The 19,185-nt window shown below is 37.2% G+C and overlaps 1 protein-coding gene across 2 annotated transcripts; it reads right to left on the bottom strand.

Moving 5' to 3' along the window:
• Positions 1-115: 115 nt before the first annotated feature.
• On the bottom strand, positions 116-18,821 carry LOC131314653 (beta-galactosidase 6-like). Of its 2 annotated transcripts, XM_058343446.1 has the most exons (20): positions 18,645-18,821; positions 17,885-18,006; positions 17,685-17,780; positions 16,912-17,024; positions 16,367-16,433; positions 16,134-16,226; positions 14,581-14,724; positions 13,910-13,998; positions 13,695-13,800; positions 13,508-13,595; positions 11,373-11,491; positions 10,461-10,625; positions 9,132-9,322; positions 8,414-8,520; positions 7,250-7,359; positions 6,677-6,784; positions 5,491-5,601; positions 3,316-3,527; positions 2,234-2,561; positions 116-579 (listed from the first exon to the last, which is right to left on the bottom strand). In XM_058343446.1, the coding sequence occupies exons 6-20, from the start codon at positions 16,218-16,220 to the stop codon at positions 427-429; spliced, it is 2,118 nt and encodes a 705-aa protein (XP_058199429.1). In that variant the 5' UTR covers positions 16,221-16,226; positions 16,367-16,433; positions 16,912-17,024; positions 17,685-17,780; positions 17,885-18,006; positions 18,645-18,821; the 3' UTR covers positions 116-426. The 2 variants fall into 2 exon arrangements, with proteins under 2 accessions (XP_058199429.1, XP_058199428.1); XM_058343445.1 differs by having other exon boundaries at positions 17,885-18,820.
• Between the last annotated feature and the right edge of the window lie 364 nt (positions 18,822-19,185).

Below are 19,185 nucleotides of genomic sequence, written 5' to 3'. Positions count from 1 at the left end.
GGGCTTTGCATCACACGCCAAATTCGAGTGAAACAACGGGGTTTGTTGCTTTCATTCTCTGAGAAATCAGTGGAAAAACAACAAAATCATGAAAGAACGTATCTGACATGAGACCTTGAAAGAGAATCGTTGAATTTAAACAGGGTTTTAATTGCAACAAATAGCTCACAAGTCATTTGTTGTACAAAACGTGGACTATAATAATAGCCGCGTGGATTCAAATACATCAATAAGAATCCAAACGTTACCCCTGGTAACATCGAAATGGAATACACTTGCGTAAATACTAACCTGAAAACAGATGACATAAGAGCTGCTTAGGGCTAGCTAACCTGATTTCAGTTGTACCTTATTCAACAGATGACATAAGAGCTGACATTTACAGAAGCATACAAGTAAATGGATCAAATCCACAAATCTCAATTTTCATACATCCGAGCATTGAACCCTCAAGACTCGACGAAATTTATTTGCACGGCAGAGGGCTTGAATTGCTAAGCTTTTCAACTCTCCAGGACAAGGGTCCCCTAGCTGAGATGTCGAGACAGGAACCGAACATCCTTGTTTCCCAATGCACGCCTGCAGTTTGAACCTTACTTGTCAGTATGAATACTTCGTACTTTGCTAGGAAATGTTGATGGACAAGAATTGAGGAGGCCAGCACAAAAGAACATTGATCTTACACTCAGCTTAGCCCCAAAACCATTTTCCAAAGAAAGATAACAAGTGCAGCATGTATAAGCATCTCCAATCCATCTCTATTCCTCCAAAATAATGGACAAATGTGACACATTGAGAGAGATTTTGTAATTTATTAGTATATTTTTTCTTCATTTTTGTACTTTTTGGGAGAATCTTTGAGGAACCCATCATCTTTTTTTGAGTTTGGAGGGATTTTGTATTCCAAATTTACTTTTGGACCAAACTCTAAAAAAGACGGTAGGTCCCTCAAAGATTCTTTCAAAAAATACAAAAAGTGATAAAGAAAATAAATTATAAAATCTTCCCTCAATGTGTCACATCCATCATCTATTTTGAAGGAATAGAAGTGGATTAAAGATGCCCCCAACATCCTCTATTGCTCCATTTGAGAGGATGAAATTAATATTTTTCAATCAAAAAGTGGATATAGAGAAGTTACTATTCATACAAACTCCAATCACAAACCTCTATATCTCTATATTCATCTCTATTTCAAAAACTTCCTCACTTTTCCTCCAATCATTATTCAATCTCAATGCAAATCTAATACTTTCTGCATTTTATATTCAAAAAGTGATTTCAGAGGATCCTCTCTCTCTTTTTCCCATACTCTATATATAGAGCATCAAATTCTATCCTCCAAAATAGAGGAAATAGAGGATTCCCATGGAGTGGAGATTTCCTCAAAAATAGAGAAATAGAGGAAGAAGTGGAGGACTAGAGGATGGGTTGGAGATACTCTAAGACTACATGTTTATGTGTCCCGAGGGGGCAGCGGACACGTGATTGGATATAATCAAAATGAAAAAATAACTCATGTATTCTCGAAAGTCGTTCCATACAAATCCATGGATCACATGTAATGCTGCTGCAAAGAAAATGAAGATTTTGCATGCTGACGCACAAGAAGTCATTCATATGGGGTTCTGTTTTCACTTTTAGTATCTACTTTCTGTTTTGGTTTTTCGATAAAGCAAAAAGACTCTGTTTGGGCGCAGGCCAAAAATCACAAGGCTCTCATCATTGACCACTAGAGCAACCATGTAGGTTGATTTCTGCAAAGAAAACAATATGCAACTTAGACTCTTCAGTCATACTCTAAGATATACAGTACAACTAAGCAGAGTATATACATATAAATCATAAGTACTTTTACATAAGGAAAATTAAATCACTCTCATAGGCGCTCGTAATCTGAGGCTCTTCTCTATGCCCTCGAACCCATACACCCGCTTCTACCTCCCCCCCCCCCCCCCCCTCCTCCAGTTCATGCAATGATGGTTTAAAATGATGTCCATTTTACAAGAAACTTGAAAGTGCTTGCAGTAAGGAATAAACAAGCATTCAAGGCTTTGTTAACCAATGCCCTTTACGGCACTCATTAATAGGAACCTTGAAGATTACCCTCTTCATATCTCCTTGAAAAGTTTAGGCTGAGCCTCCAACTGACATACCTCCCAGGTTCAGAGAAAGTGGCGCGGATTGAGCGGGCTGGTTTTATACTAGATATAGTAAAGAAAGATCTTTTTACCTTCTGAACAATCAACAAAACATTGGCATGACAACTTCCTGGACTGAATGCACCACAATGTCCCGTAGGAGTTCCAAAGCTAGCAAAACTGATTGAAGTAATTTGCCATCCTCTTTCACATGCCAGTCGAACTTCAGGAGTTTGAGAAATAAATTCTGACATCAGTTTCCATGAATCTGCTGGCGGAGGATCAAACTCTGAAACATGTGCACAAATCTCTTGTCCAGCTCGTGTGGAGAAAGAAATTCTTGAAGGGTCACCTCCAAGTTCTTCATGGAGAACCAGTAAGTTCTCACCTGGATGTACCCAAGTGCGTGGGATGTGATACCTGGACATGATATACATCCTCATACATGAAAAGTTGTACTAGTAATGCTCCAAAGGTACGTGCAATGATAAGATGGTTTTTATCTACTTCACGTACTAGAGGTGGCAGATGATATCGTTTATCTTTTTTCCATTTTATGTATGGTGTCGAGAAACGTTGCAATGTAAGATATACATTACGAAGAGTAAATATAGTTGGAAAAAAGTTTTACCCTTCCTAGAATACAAAATCTAATGCCTACATAAAATGGGAATTTTGAAGATGCAAATTTCAGGTCTTCAACCATATTACATGGTTGAGTAAGAAAAAGTATTTAGCACTTACAACCCAAATTTCCAGCATACATCCCTTCCTTGCATGCTTTATAAAAAGGTTTAACAAATATTCATTTTCCCTTCCAAATTTTCAAACAAAATAAAACAGAAAACTAAATCATACAGACAGGATCCAAATTCTAAACATGTTTGAGGCAACCTTTTCTCTTTCTAATGTGTACGCATTGTCGTCATAAGAGCAATTCATTTAAAGAACCAAAAACCAAAGATCATGGAGGAAGGAATAACCTTGAGAATCCAGCAAAGGAGGAAGAGGCAAAACCCAAGCACTCAACAACAGCCAAATAGACTAACCTCACCTAAGACGTATATGTGTATGCATTTGTGCCTTCAAACAGCTTAAAATTCCAAAATAGTCTAATGTGAAGAACCTGGACAAATATACGAAATTTGGGAGCAAAAAGTGTATTCACACTTACAATGTTTGAGTAGGTTGACCGCAGTACTTCAGACATTTAGAAGCGTTATAGGATCCCCTGTAGTCACACTTCTCAGAGCAACCGGTTGATGGTGAGCGATACGCGGGCCAATATCGCCCAATACTCTGCCCATTGACCCATGCTTGACCCTTTCCCATGCTAGAAAGATTCACAGCTAAAGGACACTTCCCTTCTGGGACAAGAAATGTGGCCTGAAGGTAAAAGATAGAACAACAAACCGAGCACCTTAAGAGGCAACTACATAATTATTTTATTTTCATCTTTCTCCCCATTTTTCCATTTTTCCTTTGGACACTCAAAGTAATATTGTTCAAGTTAGATTTATTCAGCATGTGAAACAAATGAAGTTGGAGAATCCAGTTTAACAGAGCAATGTCAACCTTTGTCCGTGACATATTTGTCACCTAAAAGAGTTGAAGTTTGTGAAGAGGGGTATTACTTTATGGGCCTATGGCTGTGGTTGTCTGACCAGCAGTGAAGGGGCACATAATCCATATGGTAAGCAAACCTACTCAATACCACATTTTCCAAGATAATGCATATCCCATGTTTTGTCACCAAACATGAGATATGTGGTCCACTTCCATTTATACTCCAATCCAATGCTTGAATTCGACCAAAAAAAATGGGCCATATGTCCAAAGCAGACTGATGGAATTCAAACTTACATACAAGACTAACTCTGTTTTAGCAGGAATCGCTCTTAAAGTACCTACTTATCTAAGAATATCACAAAGCACCAAGCATCTTTAGGAATGATAAAACATCTGATAAGCAAATTTGATTTATTCAGTACCAATTCCAGCTTCATTTTCATCTCAAATTACAAGATACCACAGTTGAGGATAGTTCTATTATGATTTCTTGCTTTCAGAAAACTGATTCACTCCTCCATCGAACATCTAAGCACTTAAGTCCGGACACTAAATGTCAGTGAACATAACACGTTATTGTCTCCATTGAGAAACCTAATAACAGGGCAGTTAGGGCTGCTTCAGTTTGTTTAGTAGCTTGAAACCTTCATCTAGAAACAGCAGAGGCAGATAACTAGTTTCTCAATTTCCGAAGCAGCTTTCTTCTCGTGTAACTCCATCCATCCACGCAATCTTTAGTTTTTAAAACAAAGATCCCTAAATCTTTGGGGAGATACCATGTTGGGCGTTCTTACTTGGCAAAGGGCCACCCTCGATGTCAGCCAAATTTTACAATGATATATTCCATTTTGCCAATATAGTAAAACCTCACGATGATCAGAAGTGGAAGACTGATGAATATTGAAGTTACACGCTTTCAATTGATCTTTGGTGTATGTAGGGTGTCAATAGGGCATAAGAGGCCTTACTTAACAGAATGCTAAAATGCTCAGTGGATTATGGCTTTAACTTGATCTGGACCGACAAATTTACACATGAATTCTCTTTCAGAAACCCAAAATGTTCTAACTTTTTACGCAGGCTCTTCTATTTTCCCACAGTACCTGTTTCTGACGGTATGACATGGGTGTGCATGTGGCATATATGTGTCTGACACCCACACACACACACAAAAAAAAAAATTCATTTCAGAAACCCAAATGCTCAAACTGTGTTACATGGGCCCTTCTATTTTCTCACATACCAGTGTCCGACAGCTATGGCAGGGGTGCGTGTTACGTGTATGACATGTGTCCGACACCCGCACTAAATTTAGGCACTTAGATCCTTTAGGATTTAAGATACCTGAAGAGAAAGCAGCTCACATTACCTAGGAATTTTTTTCCACTTTCACACGGTTTGGAGAAAGGAATTCAATCCTTTTTACTTATTCTTAGTTGATCTTGAGTACATTTTAAAAAATTCAAAACCTATTCATTAAGCACATCATATAACACATAAATATCAATACAAAGAAGTATTTAAGATGCGTCCCCAACCTTCGGACCCACTACCCAATATCCTTGAGATTTAAGCTAAAGAAGTTGGAGACAAACTCGCACTTGATACTCCTACCCAAGTCCCAGGGCCACAAAGCTTCAGTACTGGAATTTTTCGTCCAAAAAATTTTGGCTTTGTCCAACAGCAATTTTATATGAGAAATGCAGACAAAATAACCAACCAATTTTATTCAATATTGTTTCATGTTCCATAATTATGAGACGTTGTCTGATCCACATACCTTGTACCATATCAAACTTTCATTAAATGGAATGGCACTGCCCTGAATCCATAATGAACTATTTGCAAGACTTACGTTACCAAGTCCAAGGTACTCTCCTTCAAGTCCCACCTAAAAAGAAGTAAAAAGATCACCGATCACACAATATCTCATGTTGAGATAAAGAAAAAACTCGAAAAAGAAATCTTCCTATAGTGAGCACAATACACACTTAAAGCAAGACGAATCCCATGAACTTTCTCATAAAAAGGCAGCAGAACCACAAACACATCCTCCCCTCCCCTCCCCTCCCAACCAATTTTTCTTTGTCTCTCTTCTTTTTTTTTTTGGTTATCTTTCTTTCCTTTTTGGGGGCTTACTCAGGTTTTTTTTGTTTTTCTTTTGTGCGTGTGGGCAGGGGCAAGGAGTTTGGTCCCCCCCCAGTGTGTACTTTTGGTTTTTACTACCCGATATTCACAAATTTAATTGACAAATGCACATTTAATAAGTCATCACACACAACTACTCACAGATTTTCATGGAGTATCTAGGAAAGTAAATTTTATTTTTTAAGTTGTCTAACTTTATACATTTTGCTGAAACTTCTCCCAAAGCCTAGAAGAGTGAAGACAATGTTCCTACCGGTTAACGTAGCTAACATTTTATGATCAAGACATGGCTGGCCATTCGTTTAACGCAATGACTACTTCCTGTGTCTTTGATGTTCAAACTAGTACCTGTCCCAATTCCCAAACTTTTTTCTTTAAATTTAATTAACAAATTCTGGCTGTACTCTCTACCACTGCATGTGCAAGCTTCACCTTTTTCCTAGTTCAACTGCCGCCTGTTTATCAAGCATTTTAAGATGAAAGACCGTGCATATACATGTTAACAAATGAGTGATGTCATGAAACCTCAATGAAACTAGTTCATCGCCACATAGTAAGTCACTCACTTAGAGAAAGATACCGTATGAGCATTTCCGGAAGACAAATCAAGGAGAAAGTGCTTTTAAGTTAAGGTTGAATTAGTTCCAATTTCAAAAGTAGTTTCTGAAAAGAAAAAGGATAATCAAGTACGCACTGCTTAGTGAATAATATTACACAATCTTTTGTTCAGGTCCAGCATTTACAGTGAATTGATAATCTACTATAAAGTTCACAATATATCCAGTCGTAATATGAATTTGTATAACAATAGGCTGAACCTGATAGGTCCATTCCGTAGAAGAAAGGTTCCCCTTGACATTCTTCATATCAGCAAGAACGACAGAATGAATTCCTGCTCCATCTATATCGAACCACGGCCCATAGTTCTGGATTAGCACAATATAACACCACATTTTATCAACGTAAGCAAGTGGAAACCCTATTTAGAAATTTAGACAAACACACTAGGGATGGTTGATTTATTTTTAAGTTTATACTGTTTGATATGCGGAGCATCTGAGAACAGAAATTTTCCTTGGCAAGCAATGTTCTCAGAAATAGCAATAATACTACACAGTGTACACACCCTCATAATCGGGCATACAATGAAACAGGAGTAACTAGGTGACAGACTTCAAACGTACATATCATTTTGTGCCAGATTACTACAAATATAATCCTAAAATAACAACAGGAATCTGTAGGACTACTATTACCTGGCCAAGAGGCCTTTGGCCCAACGACTTCAGGAGTGCTCTTAGGTGCCAAGAGAAAAGAGTTCAACTCCTCTTCCAAGGTGCTAATCTAACAATACTGACTTTTGCCGATAAAAAAAAAAAGACTACTATTACCTGTAGACCAATCATCATACTTAACATATCCAACGTGTTACTTCCATTGTTAAGAGTGACTCTCTCACGGAGCACGAAGGTTGCATCATCATGATTACCGTAACCAAATCCTACAAGAATCACAAAACATAATGAGTTTCGATCATGGATGCCTGCACAACTATAAGGCAAGGGAGACATATTTTGGATTCCAAGACAAATTGGCATCAGGATGTCTTTAGTTTCAGCCTTCAGGATTTCAATACAAGATATTAGGAAGACATATTGAGGATTCCCTAATTAAGTGTGATCATGGATACCTGCACAAAGCTTCAAATGTAAGAACTCAGTCGTGAATAATGTACTTGTTGGAGTTTGTCCCACATTGGTTAATTATCTCCTCCAAAACTAGTATATGAGCCTGGGCGGGCTCTCCATTCATTGCCAATTGGTATTGAGTTGGATGTTTTAACATGGTATCAAAACTAGGGTTTAGGAGAATTTGTTCCCCCTCATTTGTGCCATAAGTGTGTCGTTGTTTATTGTGACCCATGTGTTATGGATTGGTTGTTTACCTCGCCATGTGCAAGTCGGGGGGATCACACATGCGGGGAGAGTGTTGAAGTTTGTCCACATTGGTTAATTATCTTCTCCAAAACTAGTATATGAGCTTGGGCGACCTCTCCGCTCATTGCAATTGGTATTGAGTTGGATGCTAACTTTCTTCTTTTTTGTTTTTAAAGATGAATAATACTTAACTTTCTTCTGTTTCTACTTACAAGCAAACCCCTATCTTTTTTATCAGTCATAAAAACTGAAGCTTGTCTGGTACGATTCAATAATATCAACATTCGCTAACTATGAAAAATAAAAAAAGAGGAAACTAAGCAGTTCGGATTTTCAACATATTATAGCGAACCCACAATCTCATAATTCTGGGCCTCTGAACCAAGTTATGCAAATGTCAACTCAGCTACAAGATCAAGTCCGGAAACTAGAACCTATTCAGTTACATCTCCAGGTAAAACAGAAACCCGCTAACAATCTTAACTGTGAAAAAACTAACAATAAAATGAGCTTAACTTTCAAATGAATTACTAAGAGCAAAGACTTGGCCACCATAGGGAAAAAAATAACACATAAAAAAGCTAAACAATGTCTCTTTGCATCTGTTAGAGTTACCACCTACTAGTCTTTTGTTGACAAAAACAAGAGCTGCATGTCCCAAACTTTCAACGATTAAAAGCGCTTCCTTTTCCTGAACGACCTTATTGTTTTCATTCACGTTTATGCTGTCAAGACACAAAAATATCAGCAATTAAAATATCTAAAGAAAACGCAACTGCGGAGTATCAAGTAATGCATAAAGCCAAAATGCCAAAGATTAAATACACACATTCACTTATACAGACCTAAAAGAATTGAGCATATATAGTTTTTTGGGGGGGACGACATGTAAAATAAGGTCCAGTTTTTGAAATAGTTTTCACAGAGAGACAATATGTCAACAGAAACTTCGGAAAGTTTCTGCTCTACTTAGCTTCTTACAACAAGCATAGCTCTATCTCACATGAGACATACTTATATCTGTGTGCTGTATAGGGCACACATCCATTCATATGGTCTCTGGAGTAGAAGTTGAAGCAAAGCTAATGGCAGCCCTCTTATACTTTTAATGTCAGATTAGAAACTGAAATTTGACTCGCATGCACCAATAGTAGAATAAAATAGCCCTTTAAACAAGTACAGCTTCTGAAATGCCACATTACTACATGATCAACTATGACCAACTTAATCAACTTTAAATTGGCTGGCAGTGAACTGATTTCATTGACTGGCAAACCATTGAAACTTTCTGCCAATGTACTATTAAGCATTCAGCAAACAATATCAGATGAGTTACCTTGTTGTATACCATAGAAAATCACTAGTATCTTTTGTTGTATTTATCTGCTCCAGTAACTTTGACGCAGTAAATGAGTTGTTACCCCAGACACCCACTTTTTCTTTATACCAACTCCATCTTGTGAATGAAAGTTCACTGACACTTTCGAAAGAACGTGTGGCATCTTCAAGATTTCTTTGTGCAACAACCTGATTCATTATCACGCAAAGAAAAACGAGCTTAAAGCATACTTATATGTCCCACATGATCCTCGAACGCGCTATATTTTTGTTAGTAATATCGTCCTGCAGAGATAGAATTAGGAGAAACTAGAAAACAAGTGACATGAATGTACTTAAGCCTACAATGGAGAAGAACATTTGATATATGATTGCCAAACTCATTCAGGTTAAATAGCACGCAGCAACTATAATGTTATAGGTAAGATGAAAATTTGATTCTTAAATCTTAGTGCTTGCCCAATGTCTAAACACCAGAAAGTATAAATCTACATGCCAAGTCCATGTAAAGAACAGAGCCCTTGGTTGCAAAGAAAGTCAATTTGTTGGCATTCATTTATTTGTATTGACAGAGGTGAAACCTTCAAACCCTAAACTCTACAAAGCATTGAATCCAACAAATATAGCATCAATGAATCCTGAATGTGGTAAGAAATGAGTGAGTAATGGCTCCTCCCCATGTGATGCAAATATCACTCATTATTTAGGGCTGAAAATGTTAGTAAGACATCTAAGACAATGGTAGAGATTGTGTAGGACTCTAGATGACACTGGACTACAGGGGACTAGTCACCCACTTACTACCCCATGTACTACATTACCACTTGGAGGGGTGGTATTAGTTAATCCGAACTTTGGGATTATTTCCCTCTTCATTCAATGGTCAAAATTCTTCACTCTTTATCCCATCCTTTATCCCACCCAAATAAAACATAGTATAACTAATCCTGTACTCCATACAATCTCAACTATTGTCCCAGAGACCGACACGCCCCCTTTATTCCCCTCATTAATTCCATCTTTTTCAATCCGGCAATCAAATGTTCCCTAAGAAATTATTAACTGGGATCCATTTTGCTTAAAATAATTCCATCCTTTTCAATGCTTCCGAAAAACAATCCGGCAATCAAAAGTTCCCTAAGAGATCATTAAATGGGATCCATTTTGTTTGCAACAACATATAGAAGCAGCATCTGATTTGCATGGACACTTTGAACCCTTAATTACACATCATATCGTAATCCAAATGCGGAAAACAATCAAGACTTTGAGCTCTAGCATCGGGTAGCGAAGTCATTCATACGCATAGAATGATAGAACAAAGTACCTTAGCTGTGTTGAAAATGACATTCCTACAGTCTGGAAGAATGCTCACAGACCAAGCAGGAAGGAAGTACAGATTCCCGTTAAATGTGACGTTTGCATCCAAACTGCTGTCATAGTTAGCAAGAAAGGCCGCACAGTCATTGGAAGATTTGTAGTAAACATGTGCCTGGAAACAACCAATCATCAAACTTTATAGATCTTTGACACATTATAGAGAGTCACAAGTCAATAACAAAATATCACTAAATTAAGTAGTGAGCAACCAAATCGGGCAGTCACTCAGAGTTGACCATGTGGTAATGCATTAATATGTTTGAGGATAACCGGGACAGATAGGTCATAGGCGCATAACACCTTAAAGATAGCACATTAGAAAAAGAATACCCCTTGTGTAAAATGATAACACCATCGCAGTCCTGCGATTATTGGATTCTACTTTTCTCTGCTTGCCAAGAATGTATTCGCCTTGACCAAACTGAAGTTCGGCACAAACACAAAGGAGCTTCCCCAGTTGCCAAGTCAAATTCTGGTCTTGCCATACCAATGACCGCCTTTCAATGTTTTGGACCCTGGTACAGTGCTCTGGCAAAAGCCATAGCAGAACCTTTCTTTCCTATGGAAATCTACTGCACACGCTCTTTTGATGGGTTATAGCTTGCACACTCAATCAGATCTAATCAATAGTTTTTGCCTATGTTGGGGCACACAATGCATATGCGAAGGATTTGATTGATTACACTCAAATTCTTATTTAACAAGCTCTCATTTTGTTTATGTTTCCATAACCATTACCATCATAGATCTATAGAACTTGGGTAAAGATTAAAGGTGTCAATTACGAATACCAAGCAACATCACTCTAACTACATACATTCAATGAAAGATTGTGTACATGTTCAAGCTTCCAGCATACCTCTAGATTCCTACCCAGGGGCTGTCGGACTGGATCTGCAATAACTAAGTATTCTTCACACTTCTTTATCGACATGTGTAAGTCACGGAGATGCCCCCACTTTGGCTGCCTAATAAAACCTGTATAAGTTGTTTGTTGTGAGGTACAGGCAAATCGGAATAGTAGGATGAGGGGAAGCAGTTCAAAGAATTAATTTTCGAATATCTATTGAACTGCATGGCATTCAATTTGTAAGCTACTCCTAACAACAATTGAATTATGAGCACTGCGGACAGCTGCGGAGAGACAATGATGCTCTGCCTAGCAGTGAACTATCAATATTGGAAGGAGTAGCAGCTAGAACTACAATAGTTCATGGGAACTAGTAATTTACACAGAACTCAGTGAAATACTAATTTGAAAGGAAAACCATGCAAATACACTAAGTGAAAATGATTTTCACACTCCTTTTTATATCATTTTCACTCCTTAATTTGTCCTGATTTAAGTGAGTTTCCAGCATTACCTACTCAATGTGTGCACGTTTTTTTGAAAAGCAATATGCGCATGTTAAACAAGCAAAAGGATAATATGGTAAATTCTGATTGTAGTATTCAATGCAACAAATTGGCAAGCGGATGTTGTGGACAATGCCACATAAAAAATCTAATGTGACCAAGGAGCTTATCGTTAATGAGAATAGAGTTCTACTCGATGAGAGTTGAGCTTAGGGTGAAGTTCCAGATATGTGCAGCGAAGTCCAAATAACTGGTATTCCCTCCGTCCCATAAAGTTTGGCACTTTCACTATTTCAGCCCTATGAAAAAATTAACTATATCTTTTAATCCACAATATTTTTTATAAGCAATATGTATCTTATTTGATAGATTTTAATTTGTTCTATTAAACAAAGTTCAAAAAATCGCCTAAAACATTATGGATTGAAAGATAGATGCAATTTAAAAATGGCACTCATTCCTGAAAATGTCAAACTTTATGGGACGGAGGGAGTATTTAAAATGGGTGACCGCAGCGTAGGTTTAGAACTTTAAGCAATCACAGAGAAAATGTGATATAAAAGATAACTTTAAAGAAACGTACAAACTAGCTAAAGTGCAAGTCATGCTTAATGCTATGACGTCTTAGGTTAAAAGAAATTAGTCTTGAATGTGTATGTTGAGGTAGATAGACTGAATGAATTCATTCTTCAAGATGCAAGGATTATACAACTTCCACGAAAGAAGCTTGACAGCTGTCTCAGATAGGTTGGTCATACACAAGATAGGTCAGTTTACTGGATGTTTATGGTCAAGTCAAAGGCGGTACAAGAAGAGGAAGGATGTGATTCATAGATGTGAATATATTTTATGTAATGAAGGAAATGCACTAACAGATAGCTGAAATGAGACGAAGGATTTAAGTTCCTGAACCAAGTCATTGACATTGAGACTTTATTGGGCTGGTTTTGAGACATACAGATCTTGGAACTAGGGCTAGGTTTGGATGATATTGTGTGGAGCAGGGAGTTTGAGTACTTGAATTTCAAGACAAGGTATAATCTAATGCCTGAGGTTTTCTTATTCAAATGTTCGGATTAATTGAGGAGCCTTATCCAAGCGATAATTTTATTACAATTTTTACATCAATTTTTATCAGGGATTTACTCTGGAATCTAAAATTGCCATGGGAAAAGGTGGCGATCAGATTGCTACTTGGTTGGAAATGGACCATTAAGAATTGTTAGAGTATTGGGTCTTGTCCCACATTGGTTAAATTAGTCTTGTATTGAGTTCTCTCTTAATATAAATAATATATCATTGTGTTCGGGTTAATTAACACCCTATACACTTTTCTACTCTCTCAAACAACAAGAATCATTTTGTTACTCCAATCCGTACCAAACGTATAAATTATGGAGCCTCAGAATCACATTTTCTTTCCCCCACAAGATTCACGTCATCGGAAATGGACCTAAGTAACATTCTTGGTGATAAATGGCTGTGTTCGAAGAAGAAGACAAATGAATCACAAATATATTATGTGCATTTGAATCTAGCATAACGTTAATGCATTGAACAACATGATAATATAGTGAATGGAATTGTTGCTAAGTCTGAAAAGATTAAAGAGTGTATTGACAACATGTCATAAGTTACCATATTCATCCAGTGGGGCATCATAGTCATAGCTTGTTGCAACCATGGGGCCTCCAGCTGTTCGTCCAAAATTGGTGCCACCAAAATACTGCAAGGAGATACAAAAACTAAATAATGGAAACATCTGATTTTAGTATACGGTATACCACATAACTGGAATCAAAAGGTAAAGTTTTGGGAGGCCCACCATGTAATAGTTCTGGAAAGTGCCACCAGTTTCGAAAAAGCGTGCAACAGCAAAAGCCAGGTCCTCAACAGGCCGGTAAGGAATTGCATACCCAAATGCAAGAAACCTGTACCATTAATTTTTATGTTACAAAACAATTAAATATCTCTAATGAATGAAATGCATGATTGTTTCCATGTCTTATACAAATGTTAAATGAGATATAAAATGTTTACCATCCAGCGTAGTTTTCTGTCCACATCTTTGGCTTGGAGGGGGAATTTGGTGTAAACCGATCACAGTAGAACCCATTACATGTGTTTATCTACATTGACATCAGGTGACTTCGAATAAAAAAATAGTAACATCTCCAAACAAAACTGCTCATACAAGCCAAATACTAAATATATCGCTGCATAACATAATGGTAGAAGTTTCGTGCTTTTGTCAAAAGACCACAAAGCTTCTTCATCCTGTTTAGCTTATTCACTTTTACCTTCTTCAGACTTACATTAGATACTTAGCACATTTGCCAAGAGCATAATCAGAACTAGCTGGATGATTGCAGGCCCATTTGCTTCTTTTGTTATTTACTATGGTTTTTCTCATTTCTAACTTACTATTTATCTTGTTATGGTTACGCTATCTTTCTCTCTTCATATTTGTTTGTGTTGAGCCTAATTAAAGGACTCCTAGAGAATATCTAGATCATTGAATGAACAAACATTATTGTTTCCTTCAGATTAGTGTGGATTTTAACTCTTCCCTAGGTGCAGATTCCTAGGGTTTATATTTTCGTTTATACATCAATACATAAATATAAAAATGAAAAAAGCATCTGTATGAAGTGATTGTTAGTGTCTAACTTAAAGGGGGGAATGGTTCCAGTTATAGCGTAAACACTTACAATGGGATCAGGTGCATCTGCTTGCACACACATCACCCAAGGAACGGTAGTGTTAAGACTCATAGCCGTTTCTGCAGCCCATTTGACGTATAACATTCCTCCAATTCCATAGGATCCCTCAACATTTCCATACTCATTCTCAACCTGTTACAACATCAGTTGAGATGTGAATTAAACAACCAAGTGATAAATTTAGGTGAATCTTCTCCTTCATCTTGACTGCATTACAGATTTGTTATGGTAATTTGGCATCACTGTGAATATATATTCTGTATCTAGAATATATATTCTGTATCTTCTTGTAATATGCTATTTTAGGACATGTATCGTAATCAAATCATAGCATAATCATAGGGTAATCATATCGTAATCATATCATAGCGTAATCATAGGGTAATCATATCGTAATCAAATCTTGTAATCTTCCTTTCTTAGGCATAGCTTTACTCTATTTAAAGATGTACTCACCTCATTGTAATTTATACAGAAATAATATCAGTATTTTCCGTCTCTATTTCTCTGTTTTCTATCAATCACATCGAACTGAGTGAGACAAGCATTGATAATAGGGAAGAAACCAAATCATAGAAGGGTCACAAATTTTTTTGCTGAGATTACAATACCAAAACAAGAAGAAAAAAAAATTGCCTTTGGGCATGGCATTTTCTCTGGCTCAAACTTTGACTGCTCAAGACTACCCTTTCACGTCAAAGATGAAATTAAAAAATAAACGGTAAAAGAGACTGTTTGACTCTTAATTAGGAGGAGGATTCAAACCTATCTATTTGACTGTGTTAGTTCTTGCCCAGTGTAAATTTTATGAGACACCTAGCAGGCTAGCTAGGTCTATTTCAAGCTATCAGACAACAATGGGAAAAGGTCTGTTTTGGAAGGGGGGAAAAAGCATTCTGGTGAAGTGGCGGCAATATAAAAGAGACAAGTTGTCTAAGGTGGAATAACTACCATAACCTGGACCAAATAACATTGGAATGGAATGTATTGGTAAAGGAATGGACCAACTTAGCCATTCCATGTGGAAACATGATGCATTGAGAGTTATTTTACCAACAAATGATGGTGTCACTAGTCAAGAACTGAAGTTAAATATCTGAGAGAAGACTGTAAGACAACAAAATTATTGCAATTACTGCCTATGACCTTATTCCTCCCTCTGTTTTTACTTCTCTAAAACCATATTTTGAAGCCTGACCAGGCAACATGATAGCCCAATGATATCTTCTGATTTGTGATTTGTTAAACTATAGCCAGGAAAAAGCTGCCTGCTGTTGCTACTAATACCTATTGAGTTAGTACTCTACTCCTTATGGTTACATGGTCTATGGACAGAGAAAAGCATGCCTTCAAATTTCTGTAAATCATCTACATAAGAATAGTTCATAAACCATAGCTGGAAGATACCAAATGATTGACGAAACAAATGCAATATTTATTTTTAGGTAATTAACAAATGCAATATTTCCTAGAAAAGAACAGGAAAGTAGTTTAAAGAACTTGTGTCAAAAGGCATGCAAAAAATATAAAGAGGAAACCACCTGTGCAAGGATTATTGGCCCTCCTTGTGATGCAAATAGATTCTCCTCTTTCATTAAGTCAACAATTTTTACAAGAAAACGCTTCATTTCATCCTGCACTAACGATAGGAGTTTAGGAACAAAGGAAATTTTGAAGAATTGCACACTAATTCAAAACAACGGTGTTAACAAGAAAGTATTCTTGAATAATTTTCTATAGGATGAGCATAGCACCTCTAGAGTTCACAGTGTACCTTGAATAGATCATTTGTTGTTCGAAACTGGATTCCAGGTATGAAGTGTAACCAAATTGGGAATCCCCTGTTGAACAAAAAAGCGGGGCAAAAGGAAGATGCTTTAGAACTTGTTTAAGAACACTATTACGGTTAAAATCTGCAATTCAGGAGCATACATTCCTAATTCACTTTAACCTTCATTAAAGTTTGCTGCCATTGATAATAGCAGACCAGACTTGAATTTAAGAATGACAACAATTGTTAACGTACAGTGGAGCAAATAATCAGGTGACTATTATGCTATAATACCCACGCAAATGAGTGAAGCCATAAAATTGGCAAAATTCACTTGAAGATATTGAAAAACAAAAAACAGGAAAGAGATGGGAAAGAGCAATGTGGGTGTCTAGAATGGGTAGACACCGTACAGACTAACTTTTGGCATTAAGTACCCAAAATGGATCTCCTCGACTTGAACCCATGATGTAGAGATTGGTAGGCAGGGTTTTTGACAATTGAACCAGTGGTCACACAATAAGACAAGTGAATGAACAAAAACTAACCCATAATTCCACTCAGCACAAGCATAAGGACCAATCCTCAGGTGTACAAACAGGCCAGCTTCTTGCACTGTCTTTACAAACTTTACCAGGTCAAACCTGCCTTCAAAGTAGTACTGCAATATTGCCGATAATTATCTAATCTAAATAATGGAGATTATTATTATTATTATTTTTTTATAGATAGCAAAAACCTTAGTTTAACTTTACCAAGAATCAACACATATAAATGACTTAATGCGAAGTGGAAGCTTCACCACAGCTCCAAGAAATTTCCCCATCCCATTCTTGTTATTCTTCCATAAAAGAGCATATGAACTAGAGTGCTCACACTTCCCATTTGAGACTGAGTGCTCGCTAAAGCTTAAAACTAGATTAGCTCATGTTTTAACCTGAAGACTAGGAAACTGTCGGAGAGAGGGCAGAAACTGTAGAATTCCACGTTGCCACACCATAGATAAGCCCCAACAGAAGAACATACCCATACTACAAGTCCTTGTTTGTTTGACTGGACTAATTGGAAAGGGATAGAGAATCGACAAGTACTCCAATACGATACTATCGAGGGGATTAATGTTCCACATTCCTAAGCTATTGCATATCTCATGTTTTGTGGGATATCACCAATGGGTATTCAATCGTAGATGCAAAAGTTTTAACCAAACACGGGTTATGTGGCCTCCTTGGATTTGTAGTCAAATCCGATGCTTAAATCAGGACAAACAAACAGTGCCTAAATGCAGCCAATTGTCATAAATAGAAAGCTAATTCTATACCTCTCCCTTGACTGGCTCATGATAGTTCCAGAAAACGTAAGTCTCAATCACGTCCAGTCCTCCTTCCTTCGATTTCCTAATAAGTGCCGGCCACACCTACAATTTTCCACAACTACCATAAGCTACATTATCATAAAAAAGAAACACAAGTTAAGAAAGCACCGTCCCCAACAAATTCACGTAAAATAACATTAACTCACTTCAGGAGTGGTTCTAGGATAGTGTATGGATCCCGACTGCAAAATCCGCCTCTTCCCATCAATAACCAGTGCTTTCCCATCGTAAGTTACCGTAGTCGAAACCCGTATTTCACAACAATAGCCTGCAAACACTAGAATTACAAACAGAACAACTGCCCATATATTCTTCCTTCCCATACTTTTTCCCTCAGTTGATACTTGAATACGTATATATCCGGATATGATTACACCGAAGGAAGCTACACAAGTGCTACACAGTACACACTAATCAAGTACACCCACCTTGAGTTGCATGAGATTACATACAAAGTAGTATACATATATGTATATCTACATACTATAAAGAATGTATCAAATATTACAACCAAGGAAAACCCAATAGCACATAACAAGCAAACCCATCTTCAGTTTCAACTTTTTTTTTTAAAACAGCAAACAAATTTCATTAATCTTTGAAATTGTTACAAAGAACAATAGGAGCGAGGAGAACTTCAGTTTCAACTTCTTGTATGTGGGTGTTCATCTATATGACTATATCTATACATGTGTGCATACATCTGCGTGTATATATGTCGGCACAGACATACATGGAGCATTCCAAGAGGAAAAGACGAATGGACCAATGATTGAGTAATAGTAATAAATACTATATAGCGTTTGTTATCGCCGAAAGTGATCAAGAATAGTTGTTGGACGCTTTTCAAAAAAAAAAAAACAAGAATAGTTGTTGGAGAAACGTAAATGCGAATAGACACCGTACCATGGAGGGGGTTGCGGCGAATTTACGAAGCTGGGGTCCAATTCTGGATTAGGGTACGAGTTGCGGAACAGCAGCAAGTGGCTTTCAAGGGCTAAAATATGATCCGAAACGGGGAATGAAGATCGTTTAGCTGAGCATTCTCTTGGCTGGTAGTTCTTGGCGGCGGGAAAAAAGTGGAGCACGGCTAGAGGACTCAAATCTAACAATTTTTACCTTCCTTAGCAAGATGGAGAACTAACGTTACTATTTTTTTTGAAAGAAATTTTCTAACGTTAGCATGATATCCATTATCCAGGTAACTTTTAAAATTGTGTCAAAACTAACTTATAAAAAAAAAAAATTTGTGTCAAAACTAGGTTAAATTAGGTTTAAAACCACATTCGTCATCCTCTAAGGAAAATATTTCCGATTTTTGTTTTGAAAATAAAACTAAAAATTGTAACACACCGGTCTAAACATATCTTTACATTTTTGTTTTCCTTGTACATTTTATCGAGTTGCGTATGAATTTAGGGTCGGGGTTTCACATTCTCCTCCAAAC

The sequence above is a fragment of the Rhododendron vialii genome, chromosome 13a (assembly GCF_030253575.1).
Source record: "Rhododendron vialii isolate Sample 1 chromosome 13a, ASM3025357v1".
Taxonomy (NCBI): domain Eukaryota; kingdom Viridiplantae; phylum Streptophyta; class Magnoliopsida; order Ericales; family Ericaceae; genus Rhododendron; species Rhododendron vialii.
Note: the sequence above shows the minus strand (reverse complement) of the source record. Positions and strands in the feature narration are given on the sequence as shown.

What these genes read in the sequence shown, in the direction of transcription:
- LOC131314653 (XM_058343445.1), bottom strand. Translation starts at nt 18,061, where the DNA reads ATGGGAAGGAAGAATATATGGGCAGTTGTTCTGTTTGTAATTCTAGTG. An exon ending in TGTGCTGAGTGGAATTATGG is followed by an intron (nt 16,434 to 16,911) that starts GTTAGTTTTTGT and finishes TTTGTTCAACAG; the next exon opens with GGGATTCCCAATTTGGTTAC. An exon ending in CCCTGGGTAGGAATCTAGAG is followed by an intron (nt 10,626 to 11,372) that starts GTATGCTGGAAG and finishes GGTTGTTTCCAG; the next exon opens with GCACATGTTTACTACAAATC.